General features: G+C 32.8%; 2 protein-coding genes across 2 annotated transcripts in view; both read left to right on the top strand.

Moving 5' to 3' along the window:
* Window positions 1–24,021, top strand: part of LOC149902317 (uncharacterized) — a 232,142-nt gene that overhangs the window by 131,201 nt on the left and 76,920 nt on the right. The window lies entirely within an intron of this gene.
* Window positions 5,268–23,331, top strand: LOC149902318 (uncharacterized). Its single transcript, XM_090110200.1, has 4 exons — window positions 5,268–5,504; window positions 21,083–21,220; window positions 21,656–21,769; window positions 23,165–23,331. The coding sequence occupies exons 1-4, from the start codon at window positions 5,282–5,284 to the stop codon at window positions 23,329–23,331; spliced, it is 642 nt and encodes a 213-aa protein (XP_089966326.1). The 5' UTR covers window positions 5,268–5,281.

Here is a 24,021-nt window from a genome sequence, read left to right as displayed (position 1 = left end):
GACGTCATACTACTGGTTATATACAGCCTTCAGCGTATATCCAATTATAGCGCCATGGCTCTCAATAGTCATGGAGATTGGATCTGTCAACATACGTTTATTACTCGACATTTGATGGGAATTACATTATATAGTTAGTGTGTAGTGGCGTCCTGCTAGCTGTTGCAATCTGCATGCAGGTAATGTTTACAACTGTACCAAAACGATATGCATATGTACACTGATTTATGAACTTTATATTTTAAAGGACTTATTTGAGGGATGAAGGGTAACGTTTTTATTACATATAAAAACGTACTTTATGACTTCATTGATACATAAAAAAGTTTAAAAATATAAAGGGTTTAAAAATAAAAATATAAACAACAAAAAATTAGCAATCTTTATTTAAAATGGTTTTCATTATTTATAACCACAAATTTTGAAAAAAATGTGGATTTTCAATCTTATTTAATTTTGCTATCGTGCTTAAAATGCGTTATAAGATTGAATATGTGTAGGCAGATATATTATGAGAAAAATGCTATATTATATAATATTGAAGGAACAAAATTAAGACGATCACCATAATACATAGTCACAATGCCTTCAAAAGGCAATATTAAGACATACAGCAATATAGAATATATAATTTCTGTATTAAGCATCACATAAAACGCGTGAAGAAAATGTACAAATTCGAAATAGGACAATGAATTTATTATTATTTATTTCATTCGGCTGTGCGAAATAATGATCAATTTGTAATCGATGGCCGATTTCCTAATAAAACGGGATAATACTTACAACGCGGTGTCTCACCCTAATGGAATATTAATCCGAGTTATGTTATTGGATATGTAATTAGTGCCACGTCGTAAATTAATTAACTCCTAATACAGTGTTGATATCTGTCTCAGTCGATACATTCCTATAATAGTGTAAGTGGTTCAATACTGTGATATAGATCTGTTTGTTCATTTGCATTTAACAGCAGCGCGGAGTTGATTGCCAATTGTTTATGATTCCTTACAAGACAGACGGGCTTTAGATGCATCATTATAAAGACATTATTGGAGATGTATATTCTTAAACTTGTTTACAATTGAATGTTTAATATTACGGTTCTACTTATATATTCTATAGTGAAAGGAATGTAAATAATGTGATTATGAATGTGTATGTTAATTTATTTCTTAAATCTTTTTGATACATTTATAAGTTATAAAAAGTACCTAATTGTATTAAATACAACGACTTTGTGCTACGAGTTGCTACGAGAGTTATCGTAGACAGCGCTACGAAATTATCCATTTGGCTCATACATATTTGTTTCCGATTGTTTACTTATCTTTAGATTAAAAATAGGGTTAACATTGCATTATTAACATTAATTGTAGTGTACAATGTGATTTACATGGTGAATAATGTACTTTAATTCAAATTATATTATCCGTAGTTTCACCTACACACGAAAGTAGTTTAACTCACGTAACTTTATCGAAATCGAAATTAAAAACGCCTCTACCTTTAACTCAATTTACAAAGATAACAAACTACATGAGTCGTGTTTGTTTTCGATGGAAAAGTTTTTGTTTCGCGGCTTGTAGTGTGTTTTAGCCGACTTACGTGATGGGAATGCGATCCTTGCTGCACCGATACGAGCTGGGAGTTTGGGGCTCACGTCCTAGAACGAATTCTTCTGATTGTTATCATTAAATTTATTACACGTTCGATTTATAAATGTCATGTCAATAACCTTTTCAAACCATATAAATAGCTTTAAAGCTGTATTTATGTAGGGGTTTTAAAATGTATCTGAGCAATCTGTTTAGTTTTCGTTTATTTTAATATATGAGCGTATGTTTTAGATGTTTTTATGCTTGTATAAACGTTATATATTTCCATATTTAATTCATCTTCACTTAAGATACGGTCGGTTAATAAACTATACATGATTATGATTTTATTTAATAATAATTATAAAGTTCCCATGTTTGGTTTTATTAAAGAGTAATAGATAAATAACTACTCAATAGTGGAACGATACCTACAAACTTTATTTTTTCTTATAGTATGACGCAATCATATGAAACATGCATTTCAAGCTATACAAAATAAAAGCAGGTAGCAACCGATCGTATAGCATGATACACTATACATCGTAGCATACGTAATCTATATGCATACGCAGCCAAGTGTGCTTTCTAAAGATTTTTCTTTCCAGCGTGTATAAGATATGAGATAGAATTACTGAATACACGTTTCTATCGCTTAGGTTAAAGCCTAGGTCGTGGAGTCGCTATGAGTTTAAGATGCAGTTTTAATACAGTGAGGGCCGCGTACAGCTCATATTTTTCATGCTTGTCTTGTTCCCCATTGGGCTCACGCTTATTTTATACGTGACGTGCACCCACAATCTCGCCGTATCTCCTAATATCTTTTGTTTTTGGTCATTACATCTCATTGTTATTTGGACGTATTCAGTGAATTTTTCAAATCATGTTTCTAAGGATATGTGCAGTGATTAATTTTTATAAATGGTATTATGTTTATAGAAAATAGTTCACAAGTAGTAACTACTATAATGTTGTATGATTTTCAAACTACTGCCTCTTTTTTAAATTCGTTCGTTTTATACGATTTTGTTACTTCTTAATTGAAATATAAGCTTACTAAATCATTTTCTGCTGGGAGCGTCCTTCAAAGATTTTATTATTTTAATGTTGGAGCGCAGATGTCTAGAAATTAATTAATTACTATTATTAGAGAAGAAAGAAAAAGATATATAAATCAGATAAGATATTAAAAAAGAATGTACATTGTACATTACAAATGTATTTCTTCAGTGATTCTTACTTCCTATCAATAATTCTTTGTAAATGACACTGCATTAAAACTTAAATTTAACGTAGGCCTGTATTTATTTCTGTGAAATGAAGAAGACATTACGAATTTATTTTTATTAAACTCAATACGAACCATTAAGAGTCGTATAATTCAAAGCCCAGGGGAATGTAAAGTTAACATCAAAGCGAGTTTACTCGATGACAAAAAACCAATTTCATTCACGTACGAACGTTACACTTTAATAAAGCGTATTGAATATGTATAATGAGAGTAAATATTAAAACCGGTATCAGAGCAAAGCTAAAGGAAGCACGGAATTTATTAACGCTGCGACATAGGCGAATAAACAGAGCGGTCCGTTTTATATTAAAACCAAGTCCATCATACGCCATTGAGGCTGTACTAACTTTTATTAATTACAAATATTAATAACGAGTTTTAGGGTATATTTATTCTTTCTTTATTTATGAAAATGTTGTATAAATGTGTGTATAATAAAATGAGTTTATGGCTTTTTATTTAAAAAGATACATATAAAAGCTTGCTTGAAGTTTGATTAGATTGAAAAAAAGTTTAATGAAAATTTATAAGTTTTAGTGTACCTACGAGTAAATCATTTTAAAAATTTTCGGGTAAAATTCTAGTCTCCTATATTAATTATATGTAGGAGACTAGAATTTTACCCGATAATTATTTATTTTATTTTAATTATTTTAAGTCTCCTATATTTTAATACACTTTGCTCAAATCTTCAGAAAATTTCCATCCCCGAATAAAATTCTCCTCAATTTGTGTTTATGCAAATTTAATTTACGAACTTACAACCTTTTTTCATTTATAAAGTAAAGGTCGTAACAATGGAACTGTAAACATAAATTGCAGCAATTGGAAGCCATTTCAAACTGAATCAATATAAGAAATAATGTGGGATCGTTCGTTCTTAGTGCGCAAAACGGGAGTCGTCGGAGCACAATCCGGTGGATTAGGACTCCAACACGCACACCCTCACCATTTCACTAACTTTCTATTTATGTTGGGTCGCTAACCAAACAACTTGTAGGCTCTTTATTACAGTTGTTCGTTTCCGTTCACGATGTCGTTATCATGCTGATAAAATATCGTGTCGATTTTTTATTTGGAACATGGCATATTGGATGCTTACGGCGACTTACGATTCAAGTCTGCGATTGTTATTGGATCGAATTTTATATTAGAATTTTAAATTCAAAATTTGGTAACAACTTGAACATGTTTAATATTATAGTTTTTAATGTTTAATATTATTTAGAACATATTATAGGTTTTTCTATCTTTAGTTTTTCGTCACGGGTTAAAAGAGCGTTTATAACATTTGTAGAGCTACTTTTACGGTCCTATCCATTACATATTCAAATTTAAATTTCATATATCCCAATTATAATTGGGATATATGAAATTATGAAAACGATAAAAATAATTAATACGTTTTTAGGAAACATGGGTTTAGGGTGCAAACGCTACATTACCTATGCGATTTTGATTGGGCTATTCATTTTTAATATGCACATCATTTCTTTGGTCTAAAAGAATAATTGATGTTACGTACACAAATTTTCATGTATAATGTTCACTACAAAATATAATTAGTAGCTTAATGGAAGTGGTTACATTATACACTAATTTAAGTATTACACCTATTATTCATTGATGCTAATGGGTAATTGTTTATCATGTTTATTTAATATGTAAATGCAGCGGTTAATACATTTCCTCTTTACGTGTATTTTCGTAAAATACTGACGTTAATTGTTTTATGCTGATGCAATCTGAAATACGGTTGGGTGAATAGATATTTATACTTTGCTCTAGGCATTCAATATTACTTGTATTTTGTTAGAACTGGGGAACGGGAAACAGTTTGGCTTCTGAGAATACAATAGGCGCCCTATATACATTTTAGGAGTAGGTCCAACAATTCGAGCGGCTCAAATTTAGTTCATTGATATATTCAAAAGAGATTGTTTATGCTTGTGAATATGTAATGAATATGGAAATACATATATGAACATAATAGGTATCAATAAACTGAAACAAATACAAATGAAGAATGAAGAATGAAAAAAAGTTACGTGGTTAACTAGAACCTGTTCTTACAACGCAAACAAGAACCATCATTATATTACTATCTTTGTATGACAATTATTTGGCTGTGATAAATGAGTATTATATTTAGAGCCGTTGTATTGATTTGAGATATATATTAGTTTTCAATAGAACTTTCATGTTAAACTATAAAATGTTGAAGTTTGTTCAACATTCATATAAAAAAATAGTAAGTAATTAAATGCTATGACTATGAGGCACAGATGAGATTATGACTGTGTAATCGTGAAGTAAGAACATAATTTCACCTATATCTAATACGATTATTCTTTCGCAGGCGTTGTAACAACATGACATGAATGCGTCAAAAATGGAGCGGCCGGGGCGAAGAACGAAGGCGGGATCGCTCAGCGGGCTGTCAGGAGGATTTCCCTGCGCCGTTCCTAACACGGGTAGTGTCCGGCGTCAGCGGTCGCTCGAGTGGAGTGGTGATAGATACAGCAGCAGTGATGATGATCGTCCGCAGAAACCGCCACATTTGGATGACAGAGTGTTCGCCTCCCTGCTGGCTCAAGCGACGCACCAGTTTGACAGTGAGTTGATACAATTGAAAGCTTAGGCTTGAACATGATTGATGGTATCGAGGCTTTTGTTAAGCGTGACATATTTTTTTTACATTAAATAACTTCTATTTATCAAATGGTATTTAAAATCTCCGTATTATAAAAAGCTAACAAATAGTTTGCATATAATGTTTTATAATAAGTACTCGGTTACAACTGGATTAAAATAAACGTTCTTAACGTTTGTAGAAATGACCAAATAACAAAATGGATCTTCCCTAAAAACACATTATGACCACGTAAACGAACGTGCTATTAAACTTTATTAGTAATATTGTATCTGCACAGCTGCGTTTAGTAGTTAAGCTTTTGTACGAGTAATATGTATTTTTATGTTTGTTTTTATAGTTCTGTTCTGTGTCTATGCCAATCTAAATGGAATTTCCTTGTTAGTTTGTCGATATGAAGCTATAAACAGAGCATGTTTGCATAATCGCAATTGCAGTAGACTAGAGAGCGGGATCAGCCCAAAATTTGTTATTCATCGGGTGACACGGTCGAAGGTCCGCGTTGAGCCCTAACAAGTGGCATCATTAGTGGAACATTGAGGGGGCAGGGTGGCATGGCAATTGATAGGGGAACGCTGCGGTGAGCTTATGAGGAAAACTTTATACGTAAACTTGCTGGAGAGGCTTCCTCCAGTTTTCATCCTTCTGTCATGCTAACTAAGACGTTGATGAAGCTCTGGATAGACTTTGATTAATAATAATCTATTGGATATCGCCTGCGCTTTAGTTTATCGGATAACTGAATGCGGTATAATGTTTCCATTGGTGACAGACAGCAAGTTCAATTAAATTCTAGTAGATACAACCTATTTTGCTTCTTTAATTATTTCATACATATTTTTGGAAATAGGACCATAATGCACACAACATTTTTTGTAAAAATTAAACATTTAAATATCATAATTGGCAAAACTTATTTATCGGAAAATATAGTTATTAAAAAGATAACTTTATATAATAAGTCGTGCCCAGACAGAGTTGCATATGGCTTTTTAGGTTAACATAGACATTACCTTTGGCGGTGGCCTCTAATGTGATTAGTCTGGCCGTGCGTCGGTATTTGCTGAGCTTTATGCACCACTAGATATGCCATAAACGTGTTTTCATATTTAGCATTCGGTATGTCTGGCACGTTCTCGTTATTAAGCCGATGATCAACTAATCATCTGCTAATGGATTTCCATAGTAATGAACTTGGCGTAGAGAGTGCTTTTACTGAGCATACTAACTGATAAGAGTAATATTTTTCATTAAATGCTGCAACTTGGAATCTTTGTTTAAGAGGGCGTATTAACCACCATTTATAAGGGTACTTTTTCATTTTCCGCCGACTTACGTTTATGTTGGCAATAAAATTGTTCTCATTTAATAAAATATTAAAATGTTTATGTAACGTTCATAAAACATTGTTATGTAAATAGCAAAAGTCGAAAATTTATGTTTATATTTAAGAGTTTGCCCTTCAAAGCTTAAATTCAAATATGAGACTAGAAGAAATTAAAAAGAAAGAAAGTCGTATTCAAAGGTAAATTATAAATTATATAAATTAGACGTATTAATAAGAAAAATTATACAGATAAACTCAAACAATAACGTTGATGAAAAATGTTTCTAGGAAAGTAAATTCACGGAAAAGCTCGAAGCTCAAACTCTTACATATGTAATTAAATTAAGCATTACTTAGAAACATCAAAAACTGCTATTACACTCGGATTTCATATGAATAATATTGTATTACACCATGCAGTATAGGAACACTTGAAAGGAAACGGTTCACATAACATATTGATAACATAGATTGGTAGCAAGGCGGGCGGAGTTTCCATTTCATTTCGTATTTTTCTCCTGCACAAGCGGTATCGTTGGTGTTATTAGAAAGCAAGCCTAGAGTACGCAATATCAACGGGCACGCTCCACGAGAATCCTCGTAGAGATGCCCGTTATTGCATGGAAATTCTTCGACGTGCAACTTCATTGAGGGACTCTTTTGTATAAAGGTTTCAGAGCAATGTTCCCCGGTTATTGTTTTTCGAAAGCGAGGGAAGCACCTGATATTACCTTTCTTGAATCAAAAACAGTCGGGTTTATTCTATTAAGCCGATCTATCTACATTTGCAAAATGGGTTTACGATAAGACTTAGGCAGATTTTTTTTACAAAACTAGTGGATTGTCTTGAACTGTTATTTTCATGTTATAATGGTTGGGGTTAAGTTTTCTCGTGTTCGGTTAAAATGCTATACAAATGAAAACAACATTGAAAATGCTTGTGAAGCAAATTACATTAAATACTTATTTAGAGCATGACTTTTAATAATAAAAACTATTCAGATTTTTACTCAAGCCTTTTCACTGCTATTTCTATAGCCAGAATTATTTTGGCATGAATTTAGGGAAAATGCGATAAAATTATTATAAATGTTGGTAACGTGACAGGTGGTTATGCGAACGTTGGCAGGTGGGACGCTTTATCGGCAATATTGATACATTATAAAGTCATGACTGTGTCCCGCTGGTAAATAATAAAATGACAGGGAGCGACAGCTATAATATCTGGCAACAATAAGCAAAATATTTCAGGCAAATAAAAGAAATGCATATGATTTATAAAACTTATAAAACGTAAAGCGTACAGTTTGGGGAAGTGAATATATTAACTTTGTAGTAAATTATATGAAAAGGACTAATTAAGCGATGAAATGTCAAATAGGGGTATTCACAAACGAAATCAGTTGTATTTATAGTGTCATTGCACCGGGTCGTCAGCCGCCTCATGCGGGCCCTATCACTCGTCTGTTCACATAGATAAGCCACCGACCTTTCACTAATACAATTGGACACCATTTACTTACTGAGAAATTAAGAGCTAGCGCGCACCACGACTTTCTGCAGCGTGATTATTTTATCGCAGAAATACAACGTATGAGTTACTATGACAATGCGCGCACATGCGATTAAATAATCACAGCGATTTTAAAATTGTGATTTGTCACATTTTGCTGCGACTGCTCGCGACGCGATTGTCGCGAAAATCAAATGCAGAATATGAAATTGTATGGTACCGCGCGCACTGCGATAATAAAATCGCACACTCGGGCCCGGCCGGCACTTCACTTGTGTTTCGTCTGTCCAACAGTAAACATCGTAGTTATATAGGTAGGTACTGTTTGGTAAACATGAACTCAGTAATCTGTCAAAAGTTTGAATTTATTTATTTAACACTTTATTGTGCAAGAAACAAAATATAACTAAGTACATAAAGGTTACAATAATAAAAAAAAGCGCAATGGGCGGCCTTTTGGCGGAATTTTTATTCTATAATAGCCAAAGAATTTTTTGGGATACATCCGAAGTTCATTGTATTTCTGATAAAAGAAACCATTGACAATTCTATCTGCTGTAAAAGGATGAGTCCAATATTGACGAATTTTCTTTTTTTTTTTCTTATCCTCCGAAGTAGTAAATAAAGACAAGCAACTTGTACGAAATCAATGAAGAAGTGAGTAATAATCACTATTAAATTATCGCTGTGCGCGCACCGTACTCTCTGCGATTTTCTACAGCGCGATTTTGAAATCGTGTCGCAAAAATTAAAATCGTGGTGCGCGCTAGCTCTAAGGCTCCGAGTGACCTCTTGAAACAGTTCGCTATTAAGTTTAGGATAGGGTCAGAGATAATTCCACCTATAAATGTTAATCTGGTCTGAATAATTCTTATTTGTTTAGTAAATATATTTTAATGGTCTATACTCAAAGTTTGTTGAATTTTGTGAGTTATTCGATCTTATATTCTGTTTATATCTGGTTTATATTTAAACATATTATTAAAATAAATAAAACAATAGAATAGTATTTATCACAAAACTTATTCCCATTGATGAATGTAGGTAACTCACAAAATATAATACCTTAAATTAGGTAATATTTATGGAGATGTAATAAGAAAAATCTGTATAAACGTGACACTAAAACTTTTCGATTTGGCTTCAATAATACTGGAAAGAAAAGCTCACGGAGATAAAACATTAAAAGAAATCTCATAAATCTTGAAGATCAATTGCAACGCTTGTTAGAACACGCTAAATGCGTTTACAAAGTTCTTAGGTAGATTTATTCTCCGTGATTCCAGGCAAAGAATAAAAAAAATCGTTTGTTTATTCAAACTTCTTACTAGGAACAATATATATACGGTAGGTAGAAACTAAGTTGAAAAACAACAGAGATCCTAAGTGAATAAATACCTAAAATTGTTCCCTTTATCATTCAAAAATAATTCATCTACTTAACTTTTTCCTTTATGCTAAAATACTTTGAAGTCGAGAAAAGCTCCCAAAAAGTAATTTTATTAATTACGAGTCAGGAATTCAACAAAGTTCCAAGCCCGGAAGGTTCTTTTCTTTTGAGGAACAATCCATTATCTTATGAAGATTTAGAAATTCCTGCGGTTTGAGACACCACGACGCGGTGAAACAGCGGAACTGTCTAGTATAATATTCGCTTTATATTGTTGTTTATTTCATGTTTTAATATAGGTATATTATTGTTTTATTTTTATTATATCAAATAATTATAAATTACAGTAAAATGCATACCTACAGAAAAATGCAAAAATACATAAATCTTAGAGTATTAAATTAATCAATTACCTAAATTTAATCTAATCTTAGAGTATTAAATTAATCAATATCAACGACCTCAGAGAGTCTAACTTACTGCCCTGACAATAATTGCATTTGCATTACCTAAATTTAAACAGAAATTGTTTTGCTATAGGGAAAAAATACATAAATCTTATAAACATTGTAATGCAATGAGAATAAACTATCCATTAATTATTTAATATGTTCAAATGAATATCATATTTCGTGTTATGGTGCCGCGTACCTAATTTATTCTCACAAAGGTATTCCGTATGATGTTTGAAACTGCTATAGAAATTAATTATTATCCTTTAGTTATTACTGTGGAATTCTCAGCTGGTCATAGGCGGTGGAAAAACAAAGGGCGGAGGGTGGCTTCCTGCCTTAGGGCCATTTTCTGTATAAATGCCGTATTTCTCTTCGTCGTTTTGTTCTCCTGAGGTCACCGGGAACGATACAGACAACCTCATTTAGCCTCTTTTACAAGGCTCCATGACCGCAATCTTCGTAGAATGTGGCTGCCCAAATCTTTGAAAGCTTTTAAATATAACACCGCATAGCTACAAATTACCTTTAAATTCAACAACTTGGTATATTTATCTGATAGAACCCTATCTTAATTTAAGTTTTTAATTTACTCCAAATTAAAGAACGAAATAGAGCAGCGAAAAGTAAAACACAGAGAAATTTTCATTAGTTTCAATGAAGTTAGTGGTTTTAAAAATTAAGTTAGCGTTAAAAAAATATGTTTTCTTTTATAGCCTTAACCTGAGGCTTGTTTAATGAGAAAGGTTTTTAGGTGGAATAACAAATTTAATAACCTGAATTTCATTGTAATGAAAATGTAGTTTACTTTATTATCGCTTACAAATTGCAGGTCCCCTTTGCAACCATTGTTCACAGGATAAATAAAAAAATTATATTGTGCAAAATATATTAAATATATTTGCTAATAATTAATTTATTCTAATCTTTTCATGTCACGTCGTTCACAATTAAATTAAAAATACTATTTGCGTGTGAAGTTTCGTTACATAATAATTATTAAGCATAAGTTTATATTACAATTTTTATATTCCATAATATTATTCCTTCATCGCCTTGACTTTTGATGTTATGAATATGTTCAATCAAATGCAACGTAAAATTTAAGGTTCTCTTAAAATGAAATGATACTCTTTTAATTTATAATTAATCTAAAATTTGTTACAAACACACACACAAGAAAAATAAATTTATTTATTTATTAATACTTTATTACTCTTATAATTATTACAATAATACTTAACCTAAGAATAAATTAAAATAGCGGTCTTATCACTATGCAGCGATTTCTTCCAGACAATAAATTTAATGTATTATCACAGTATTACCATTATTTCCTACAGTAGTGCGACGAATGTACTTGTGCAGAGAAACGGAGGGGAACGGGCGGGGGTCGGGCGACGCGGGCCGCGTAAAGCAAACACGCTTAGTTTGCTTTACCTAGCGCGAAAGGATGTCGCAGTCGTATTTTTTGTGTAATAATTTTATTATACATAGGTACTTACATATTCTATTATGGCGCGCACAAACTGTTCGGTTTACGGATGTAAATCTACATTGAAATCCCAGAAGGAAACAATATTTCAGAAATATTGTATTAATAATTGTATCTGTTGAATTAAAATCAAAGCTATGTATATATGTTGTCCTCATTATTTTCTAATCAGATTGTACATCCCAATGCGAATGCATTACTTAGTTAAATGTTATAATATACAATTAAGAACATCCAAAAATAAAGTGTCCACGTAAATAATATTAAGCAGTGCAATATCTGTAATTATATATTTATGAACAAATAATTACATCAGATTTAATAATCGCAATTATTTTGAATGTACATATGAATAAAGATTTCATCATAATATTAATAATCACAATTGTTTTATTTCCCATTTGTTGCAACCCTAGCGTATTTTCGTGTGGCAGCGTCATTACCTACGCTGGCGGCGGCATCGCGCGACATCAAAGGCGATTCCTTACTGTAGGAAATAATGGTAATACTGTGGTATTATGATTCCATGTTCTGTTTTAATTGACTTCTATATTTAAATGAATTGTTTAACGACTGCTTATGATAACAGTAAGTAACGAAGTAATGTTATCAAGGCCGCTAATTGGTTATTCTGTTTAGTTACTCAACAGGGAGTTTGAATGTTTCATAAGATTGCTTGCCTGACTTGCGTTGGGATTCAATAAAGGGCCTTCATATTAAATTATATCATCTTATTGAAAATTAATACTGTCGGTGCTTAAAGGTTGAGTGCGATTGTAAATTTACCCACGTATAATATGTTATAAACAGATTCATGTGGATCTGAAGTAAAGGGTTTTATTTTAGTGTTTTTATTCTGATCTCTAAACCAAACATATTTTTAAAATTATTTCAATACATCAGTTTACATATTAGCGCTTAAGATGTTAAACACTTGTAAAAGATGGTAAGCTTAGTTACGTTCAAAGTATCTTTTAAGCAGAAATAATACTGCAAATCCATATTTATTTTTAGTTGTCTCGATATGAACATTTTATGAGTTTTCCTGCAATGGAATTTTGGTAACACCAATGTCTTGTAATTTAGGTTATAAGTACACATAAAACATACATAACCGTATTCAATATACGGCGTATGGGAATCGAATCCATGTAAAGAAAATTTCATTAACCCAGTAGATTTACGCGGAGCCGCGCGCACGTGCCTAGGATTACCAGTAATTGATGGGACCCGTGACTAATCTCTGCACTTTGCTCTCCAGCCCGAATTGCACATTCGCTATTAAATTTCAAGATATATGTCAACAGTGGATTTAGTACTAGTGATGTTATTTAGAGCAAAACCATTGCAGTCTTGTGGTGGTGAAAATGCTTTCCACTATCTATTCTATACCAATTTTCAGACTGTTACAATATTTATTTGCAGTAAATTCATAAATATATATACCCATTTCAATCTTTGATTTTAAGAAACTGAAACCAAATATTAATAATACAAAGAATCATTGCAAAAAAGTTGGATACCAGTGAATACTAATGAAAATGCCCTGAGAACTTCTAAAACAATACATGACACGAGAGTGAGCACCTACTTCCCTGTAATTCGATTGAGTATAATGTAAATGCATTTTTTTTCTAAATTATAGCCGGATAAATAGACAAGACAGCTCTGTGATCAAAGGCGCCGACAACAAGCTGTAGGGTTAATAAGCTTGAATAAGCCGAGGGTTTGAGGTAGGCTGTGCGTGCATGAAATTTTAATCGTCATTTGTATCATATCTAAGGTAAATAAAATATTATGTTGAAGGAATATTGTACCTACCGGTAATTGTCAGCACTTTAAATACCTTTTATGTATTCCAAACGTTTGGTATGATAATTGCAAATGTAGTTAAATAAGGAATATTTAAAAAGCAAATCTTTTCAATCTCTATTCATATTTATTTATAGTTTCCGACGACTGAAACAAATTGCTACCTATAAAATACTTACTTTTTGCTATATAAAAGAATTCTCTTTTCACATTTCACTGTAAGCAGACCTGTGAGTGACATTAATAAGAATGACTTTAACGTGTAGCCTCACGAATTTTACTAGCTAAAAATTCTCACATTTAACGAGAAATATCATTGTTTTAGTTCTCTTTATTTGTTAAAAGCGTAATTTAGCCAGAGCGACGGCGTTGCGGCGGCATACTATTCGCGTGAGCTTCTTATCTCCAGATATTTAAATTCCAGCGTGAGCCTCAAAATAGTTCAAATTAAATGGAGCTTGTAAATTAAGTGTTGCTATCACGCAATTTCAGCAAAATAATTTTAAGTGGTCTGTTGTGCAATCCGCTGTTTTATTGAGGCGTTTTAATGATATCATTTGTTAGAAGTCTGTATCAATATAGTAATGGATTGGAAGTTTCTAGAATTACGAACTATATTTATTGTGCACATACTACTATCATTCATTTTAAAATAAATAAATGGTGCCTTTTTATTTTTTGGAAAAAGGCTGTTTTTACATACATAGTATGAATTTACAAAAATCAATAATTTGAATGAGAAACATTTAATGTACGACATTTTAGCAGCAAACTTTCCGTAGATGCATATTAAGTGTGTTTTAAACATGAGTTTGTGGGAAATGATTTACGTGCGGACAGTTGGCTGAAAAGGGGAGGGGCAAGAGGGGCGAAAGTGACGCTTGTGATCGCTCTCAAGGGTACAGGCGAGACGAGACGATTGAATGTGAAAATTTAATTCAGGTCATTTTCATCACTAGAAGTATCCGTTATTATCCCAAAGTAACCTTTGAATAAATTTTATTTTGCTCCGTATCCAGCTGCGAGCATTGTTTCTGTTTATTAAAGCGGCGCACGTTGAGTGTGCTTACTACTTGTTTAAGTATTCCTTTCGCAACCATTACTAGTATTTAATGTCGAGACAACTTGTTATTGTGTACAGGAATTTCCATAATCATTGAATAAACTTGTATCTTATTCTGTACGGGTTGTATGAAAATGTTTACATCGTAAATAGTGTCTGTGGCTATACAAGTGCAGTAGGGCGGAAGTGCAGGGTTCAGAGCAGAGGTATAAAGACTGAAAAATGCAAATTCCGAGGGTGGTCGGACAACAACCTTCGCAGCGCGTGCTCTCCTTGCCATTCAAATAAAACCAAACTTGTCAAACTTTTGTGTTGTAAATTAATTCCGCTTTTTATAGCTTTTTCAGACTTTCAGTCAGTCTATCATAAATTGAGGTATTAAATGAAATGTATTCGAAAATTCGCGTTATAAAATTCCAACAGATAATAAGAAACGAAATAAATAACTTACTTTCATCGCACACTTAGTCTCTATCCGCATAAACAAATAATAAAATGATAAACGATAATATCTGTTGAAATAAATTAATCGATTAAATTTTCATATTCAATCTCGCCTTGTTTACCGAGGGGAAGCAATACACGGTTAGGAGAATTTTTGCCATTGCAATATGATACTTATCCACGCATATAAAGGTTGAAACAGGTGTATCAGCGGAGATTAAATAATAAACCTGTCTGAGATACCGAGAGTAGTAATAACAAGCTGAAATATCTGATCTTCATCAAATAAATACATAAATAAATTGACAAGTACTCGCTTCGTCTGAGTATCGGGTCGTCAGACTTTAATTTATTTTAAACATCTCTCTGGTCCTTCATTTTCGTGGAGCGTTAATACGATATAAACAACAAATATGTGAATATAGTATACTGAGAGTGTGGATGATTAATTATTTAATAATAGAAATATCTGATTTACAATATCCAGTCCAGTGACCCTGTGATGTTGGATTGTATCAGTATCGTATTCTTTAATACCTAGCTTTCGATAACGAAATAAACTTTGCACACTTATCAGGGATCAGTGATAATAAAATAATTTTCATTTTTATATTACCAATATCTATGTTTTGTTTTTTAATTGATTCATAGATTAAAAATTATTTTATACTTTTTTATTCATTCTGATATTGAAGCGGTATAGGTAAACCAGAATCTGATGGCAATTAGGGAAATCAAAATTTTGAGTGTGCAACCCTAGGAAAAATGGACTGAACGATCTTGATACTGCTTATTTTTTATTTTGTCCTCAATATCATTACTCACATTACATAAGTGGACAATACTGTACTTAATAATGAGATATCCACTTAATATTATGTAGATACATACTGACATGTATAATATACAATTATACAAATTACTTTTATTCAGGTAATACATATTATTATTTACACATACCTATATTTGTATATTCATTATCAGTATGTCATGTGAAAATAACGATATAATGATAATGTAGATCAAAACTGCTTATAATTTTTTATAAAATAAAATAAAAATAAAATAAAATTATGTTTATTTTCGTAAGTATTAATAGACACACATTATAAAATTGACTTGGACAGCTTGGACTTGACGAATAGCCGTATTGGAAACTCCTGTAATAAGTTTTCATAAAATTATATTCTAATCAACAAACAATATTATAGTTACCTACATATAATATTTTTTAATTTATAGTATCAAAACGGGTAAGTCCAATTTACCAATAAAATCTTCAAAATTGAAAATTGTGATGTGTTTGACCCTTCTTCATCGAATATTTTTCTATACACATTATAAACAACACCTCTTGCTTGTGATCGCAGCGGCTTTTTCGACATTTTCGAAGATTTTTTAGACAAAATCCTAAAAATTATTCATCAACTGCAAAAAAGACAAATAATTTGACATCCAATTTGATAGTTGTCAAATAAGTTGCCACATAAAAATCTTTTATTTCTTAAATATAAATATGCCATCAGATTCTGGTAGACCTATAGTACCGCTCAATGTCAAGGTTTTTAATTAATATTTAATTTGTTATTTAATACAATATAATTTTTTTATATTTTTTGAGTCGCTATTTTCTTTTGCACGCCTCATAAGCGAAGCGTTGAGGTGGGTACTACTGTCACTTCGCGCAAAACATCTGATTTTTCAAACTTAAAATGTCTTTATGTATCATACATTGCACTTGTAAGATAATACATACACACACATATTTAGAAAAAACACTATTTTTAACGTTCATGATATTTTTGATGTCATTTTTGTTATTTAAACTAGTTAAAAAACAGTTTAAAAAAGTTCTGTCTTGGACGTCCGTGTGTCTGTATGTGCGGATCCTTTTTCTTGTTAACACGATAGCGACCGAAATACTTTACTAATCGAGTCTTTTTTTTTCTCTTACGCTTGAGTATGCTCAGGAATAGAACCCTTTCATTTTTCAGGGTCTGATTCGATGTGGTTTAATTGTTATTAAATAAACAAAAATAATAATTAATAAATATTTATTAAAAAAAAATTATGAGGCGTGCACTTTTGGATTTTCCAAATTATTTAGAAATATAAACAAAAGCAAATAGGTTCGTATTAAAAAAAATAATAATCGATAACATGTGTCAATTAAAGAGAACTGGCATTTAATATTAAACGTTCTAAATTTGAAACGATAAAAAAAATCGATTTAATTTAAAATAACTTACAATTTATTATAGTCTTTTCTTGTCTGTAATTTTACGCGAGTATTACACCATTAGAAAAAAAAGAAAAAAGGGATTTAGTTTACACACAACAGTTTTTTTTATGATGGCCAAGATATGAAATATCTTAGTCACCAAGTAATAACTTAAAGTGTTCAAAACGTCGGGTAATGTAATATACTGAAGAAATCCATTTTAAATTCGTTGAAAGTCTCTAATTTCTAAATTTACATACTAAGTACTTTTATTGAAATTGTTAAGAATTATTTGTTTATTAAGGAATCATTGTAGACACTTATTCGTGGCATGTGTAGGTACTTAACTTTACAAATTCTTTTTTATTTAGCTTTCCGGCCGCTGCTTCACCCGCGAAGTTAAAGAAAAATCCGCAGAGTTCCCGTGGGATTTCCGGGACAAATTATCCTATATCTTTTCATAAGCTCAAGTTATCTGTGTACAAAATTTCATCCAACTCGGTTCAGTAGTTGAAGTTGAAGAGACAGACAGAGAGATAGAGTTATTTCTCATTTATAGATATAGATTCCATGAGACCTTATGTTTTTTCACGTACATTTCTTTCTACGATGTACGACCTTTTTAAATTTACAAAAATAAAAAAAGTCTATTAGTTTATATGGCCATTTGTAACACCAATACGATGTGTGAAGCTATACAGCTACATATATCCCTTAATGCGTTTTAGAGGTTGTTTTAGCTACTAATTGAGTTTGCTATTCGTTGAGTAAACTAAAGCAAGGTGCTTAGTTTTGCATAGCCTTTGGCTATTTGTGGCCCGTAACTTAGGTTAATGTTACGTTTAAGCCTTGTTATAGCAGTCATTTTAGATGTTAGGTCAAAGTTGTTAAATCTTTAATAATGCGTTGTGTAATGTTGGGATGTAATATTTGAATAAATGTAACAAGGGATGGTATATTTTAAATAATTAAAAATAACTATTTATCACTTTTATCTTACCGATATGTTACATTCGATGTGCAGCTGAAGAAAATTGTCTTTCAATGTCAAAATGCACGAAAAACAGGCGGACTGTTTAAAAAATAAGAGCGCCTTTTATAAAAAAATGGATAATTTAAGCTTATGTACTTAATTGAAATGAATACAAACAAACCTTTGATGATTTTTGTTGATAATCTTTCTATGACAATATTATATGCTATAGTTTTGTAAGCAAATTGCTTCTTCTGTATAGATACTTACAGGCAAATATGGATAGTTAATAGATTTATTAATTTTAATTTTAATTAATTACCTTTAAAAGAAGGGGTATTTACACAGCTGTCCCTGACCCGAGGCGGCCTAACTACTATTTAATTCTGACCTCAACTATCGCAAAGTTATTGTTTAGATTATACAGGGTGTAATCGTTAAGTGTGCACAGGCGATTTTTCCGTAAGTATTACAGATAACAAAAAACTTTAAACTGATATCGAAAGTACTTATCCTAATGAGTACAATGGCCGTAATAAATTTTTAAAAATAAATCGAGAAATATCAAAAAAATTATCTTTAAACCCTCCCATACATTAAGTATGAAAAATGAATATCCCATATACATTTAATATGAAAGATTTTAGCTTTCTTTTTCTTTTTTTGGTTTTCTGCTTTAATTACTTCGCAAATTTGAAGTGACATTTTCCACGATTTTCCGGACATTTTCACGCATTTTCCGGATATTTTCCGGGAATTTTCCGGACATTTTCCAGGGACTTTCCAGGCATTTTCACGCATTTTCCGGGTATTTTCCAGATATTTTCCAGGCATTTTCCGGACATTTCTCTGACATAGCCTGTAAAAAAATGTCTGGGAAATGCTAGGAAAATCCCCGGAAAATGCCTGGGAAATTCCCGGAAAATGCCTGGGAAATGTCTGGAAAATATCTGGAAAATGCGTGGAAATTTCCGGAATATAACCGGAAAATTCCTGGGAAATGCTCGAAAAGTCTGGAAAATATCCGGAAAATGCGTGGAAATTTCCGGAAAAACCGTGGAAAATGCCTGGAAAATCCCTGGTATATCCCTGGAAAATATCCGGAAAATGCGTGAAAATGTCCGGTAAATATCCGGAAAATGCGTGAACATGTCCGGAAAACCCCTGAAAAATATCCGGAAAATGCGTGAAAATGTCCGGAAAACCCCTGGAAAATATCCGGAAAATGCGTGAAAATGTCCGGAAAATATCCGGAAAATGCCTGGAAAATGTCCTGAAAATGTCTGGAAAACATCCGGAAAATCCCCGGGAAATGCTCGGAAAATCACCGGACAATGCCTGGGAAATTCCCGGAAAATGCCTGGGAAATGCTCGGAAAAGTCTGGAAAATATCCGGAAAATGCGTGGAAATTTCCGGAAAAACCGTGGAAAATGCCTGGAAAATATCCGGAAAATGCGTGAAAATGTCCGGAAAATATCCAGAAAATGCGTGATAATGTCCAGAAAATGTGTGAAAATGTCCGGAAAATATCCGGAAAATGCGTGAAAATGTCCGGAAAATATCCGGAAAATGATTGAAAATGTCCGGGAGGAGCGTGGAAAATGCCTGGAAAATCCCCTATAAATGCCAGGGAAATGTCCGGAAATGTCTTGAAAACATCCGGAAAATCCCCGGGAAATGCTCGGAAAATCCCCGGACAATGCCTGGGAAATTCCCGGAAAATAACAGGAAACTGCCTGAAAAACGCTCGGAAAATGTCTGGAAAATATACGGAAAATGCGTGGAAACTTCCGGAAAAACCGTGGAATATCCCTGGAAAATATCCGGAAAATGTCCAAATATCCGGAAAATGTGAAAATGTCCGGAAAATGCCTGGAAGATCCCCGGAAAATGCCTGAGATATGTCCGGAAAATGTCTGGGAAATGTGTGGAAAATGCCTGGAAAATCTCCGGAAAATGCCAGGGAAATGTCCGGAAAATGTCTGGAAACATCCGGAAAATCCCAGGGAAATGCTCGGAAAATGCCTGGGAAATTCCCGGAAAATGCCTGGGAAAATCCCGGAAAATAGCCGGAAAATGCCAGGGAAATGTCTGGAAAATATTCGGAAAATGCGTGGAAATGTCCGGAAAATGCGGGAAAATGCCTGGAAAATCCCTGGAATATGCCTGGGTAATGCCTGGATAATATCTGGAAAATATCCGGAAAATGCGTGAAAATGTCCGAAAAAATCGTGGGAAAATGCCCGGAAAATGCTCGGAAAATCCCCGGAAAATATCCGGAAAATGCGTGAAAATGTCCGGAAAGAGCGTGGAAAATGCCACTTCAAATTTGCGAAGTAATTAAAGCAGAAAACCATAAAAGAAAAAGAAAGCTAAAATGTTTCATATTGAATGTATATGGGATATTCATATTTCATACTTAATGTATGGGAGGGTTTAAAGATAATTTTTTTGATATTTCTCGATTTATTTTTAAAAATTTATTACGGCCATTTTACTCATTAGGTTAAGTACTTTCGGTATCAGTTTAAAGTTTTTTGTTATCTGTAATACTTACGGAAAAATCGCCTGTGCACACTTAACGATTACACCCTGTATACGCAAATTAGGTCTAAATGTGTGTTCATAAATGTAATGTTAATTTATCTTTATATTGATTGCCTTATCGATATAATAATGTAGAGAGAAATAAATATAGAGATTGTTTGTTAGGATTTTACTAAAAAAATATCTCGACCATTTGTAATATTTCTTTATAATTAGAAAGCTTTATCTTTAAATAAAATTTTTGTTTATGTATGAAATCTCACTAAGTTTGTATTTTGGAATTAACATCTATCCGCTTTCAGGTGAGCAACGACGAATATACGGTTCGGAGGGCGGCGAAGAACCACCTCGATTTCTGAACAGCCCGCAAAGACAAGCATCCCCTTTCCCCATTGAAAGCACTAATCGACGCTTCTATAGAAGAAACAGAAATTCCAAAGGTTAGTTACCATATTTTATACTTATGCCGATGTCTTAGTGATATAACTAATGTACAAATCATAAGGAAGCAGGAATCAGTATAGCGCTTGGTCAGATTAGGAATGAATTGAATTTCCCTTTCCATTATTTTTCTTTTTTTTTAACTGAACTTTTATTTACACCACCACCACTTAACTTTTATTTATACTGAACTGTTAATAAAATGTATGGGTTTGTATTTTATTCAAGTAAGTGTAGGTTCATACTTTTTTGTGGGGTCCATGCACTTCAAATGTTTCACTGATTTGATTTGATTACCTTACGGATCAATTACCTACAGCCTCAACTTTATTTATTATCTCTTATAATATATTCCCCTGTACCAAGGAAGCGACCGAAAGAACATTAAGATAACAAATGGACACCATCTTATAAAATATTGTTTTTTCGTTTAGGTGAAGAGATATTTAACAACGAGGGCGGTGGCACATTATCACGGCGCAATCGGCGACAGGATGAATTTCAGCATGACAGCAATGGCCGCGGGCCCAGGATCTGTCAAATAAATGGTATTATATTATTATAGTTTAGCTTGCTATTGATCCTGTCCGTTCAGTGGGATGATTTGATTCCAACATTATTAGATAATAATAGACAAACATTTGAATAGCGAACCTTATTCGGTGTACTGGAGCGTTTCTGTTTTGTACGTTTATATTTTTAGGCACACAGAATCGGGGCTTAAGTTATATTGGGAACATAAAACTAACGCAACGGAAATTATTTTTCTTCCAAAGTTTTCTAAAATCGGGATGTGATAACGAATTTTCGAACAATCCTAATCATCATGTTATATGGAAATACAAAAGCACCAAAAAATGAAACGTAGTTCAATAAAAACACGTTTGACTGAGCAATTTATTTAGTGATGCTGCATTTTCACAATAAAAGCAAATTCCAGCATTTTTTTGTATTAAATTCATTATCTATCTAAATACCATCACCATATATCGAGATACATGTGATCTTCAATTACTCCACATTAACAATACCGATCCGGTCAGAAATGTAGAGAATGAACGAGGCATATATTCAGTGGATTCCGATGTAGTTGTTGTTAGGCATTCTGTATGTAGCACGGTAGCATGCCTATTATAAGCGTAATGCTAAGGTGGGGCGTGCCTTTGATAAGGATGCTTCGAATACTTCTCTCGGAGGCTGACGCACGTGACGTTAGCGTAAGCATCCCGGAATAACAATGTTATTTGCAGCTAACTGCTTAGGTTTCGAAATTGATGTGAAAATTTTGCCCTCTATCATATTCACGTTGATAATTTTATGAGCTTGAATGGTTATTGAGCTAAAAATAAGCGTGGAAGGATTCACCCTTAATAATTCGTTCGTACAATGTCTAGACTACGATAATTGATTGTTTTTCTGGATTATCGTATCATTAATCAGAACGGAGTATGAATAAAATGATTAAGGTAATATTGGAAAAGAAATTTAGTGCTTATCTGCTTTCTATTGTTATTTTTTGCGAAACCTACAGTTAGGAAAAAATTTCTTAAAACTTCATTAAGAATTTTCTTAGTAACTGTAGGTTTCGCTTCACTTCATTGAGTTAAACACGGTGGTGTTGTTACAGATAGTGTAAAATATAATTTAAGAATAAGTTGTTCCATCAAACATCTTGTTGTATCGACATCCTTCTTGAACATTAAATTTATAATTTCTTACCAATTATTATTAGTTAGACATTTTGAACAAATCCTTAAAAAATCCCACAGATAAATAATTTTATCGTCGCACGCAATAGTCGTACGACCCGATGCGTAGAAAACAATTTTAGATATCAGCGGGACGTTAAGGGACGGATACTTGCGAGCACATGCATTTGCAGCTAACTTCCGAACCGCCATTAAGTTTGAATCAAACTGTACCAAGATAATCCTATAAACCAGGTCCAACAAGCGGTCAGGGCGAGCGCGAGTGCGAGTCGCCGCCCGAGCCGGCCCCCCCGGAGGTTCCCCCGCGGGGCCCCTCGCTGCACGTCACGCTGCGACACCGCGCGCCGCCCGACCAGCCCGCTGACGCTGACCGACTGTTCTTGTCTGAAGGTACGACTTAGACGAGTACCTAATATGATACGATTTATTTATTTTATTTATTTAACCTTACGTATAGTGGAAATTTTGTTACAATTTTACACAAAACACAGTTCTGGTCACAGCGATCTCTTCCAGGCAACCGGGGCAAAAGGTAACCAGCTAAGTAAAATAAAATTTGTAGGTAGAAAAAGACATAGATTAAATACTTACTTAAATATTTAATAGAACTAATTCTTATACCTCTAATATAGACGCCCCATCCTAAGTGAAGATATTAACCTAACTAACCAATTATAATTTGTGTAATGTGTATGTAAAAATTAATGCCTTAATCAAAGAACAGACTCTAGGTAGAGTGACCTAGAGTTCCTTGGTTGGTTAAGGTATATTTTAACTTTTAACTAATTGTAAATCTCTAAACACTGATCACCTGTAATCTGATGGCATGCTATTAAATCATAATATGTAGGTACCAGCAAAAACTGATTCCAATAATATATGCTGTGAAGGAATGATGTAAAAGGTAAAATAAAAGGTTTTTATGGATTTATTGTTTTTTTGTTTCACCCTTCATTTTTTATGTTTATTTTTCAGATTTTGCTTAATTTATTTAACTTTATTGCGTTTTCATTTGAAAGTTTATTTAGAAAATTTTAAAGTAGTAAGTAGTTTTCGTTGATATAATTTGTTTCAAAATGCTCAAGCGTAAT

Source organism: Colias eurytheme, chromosome 15 (genome assembly GCF_061535395.1).
Source record: "Colias eurytheme isolate Ceu_HAF_F1 chromosome 15, ilColEury1 Martin Lab GWU primary, whole genome shotgun sequence".
NCBI classification, from domain to species: Eukaryota; Metazoa; Arthropoda; class Insecta; order Lepidoptera; family Pieridae; genus Colias; species Colias eurytheme.
Note: the sequence above shows the minus strand (reverse complement) of the source record. Positions and strands in the feature narration are given on the sequence as shown.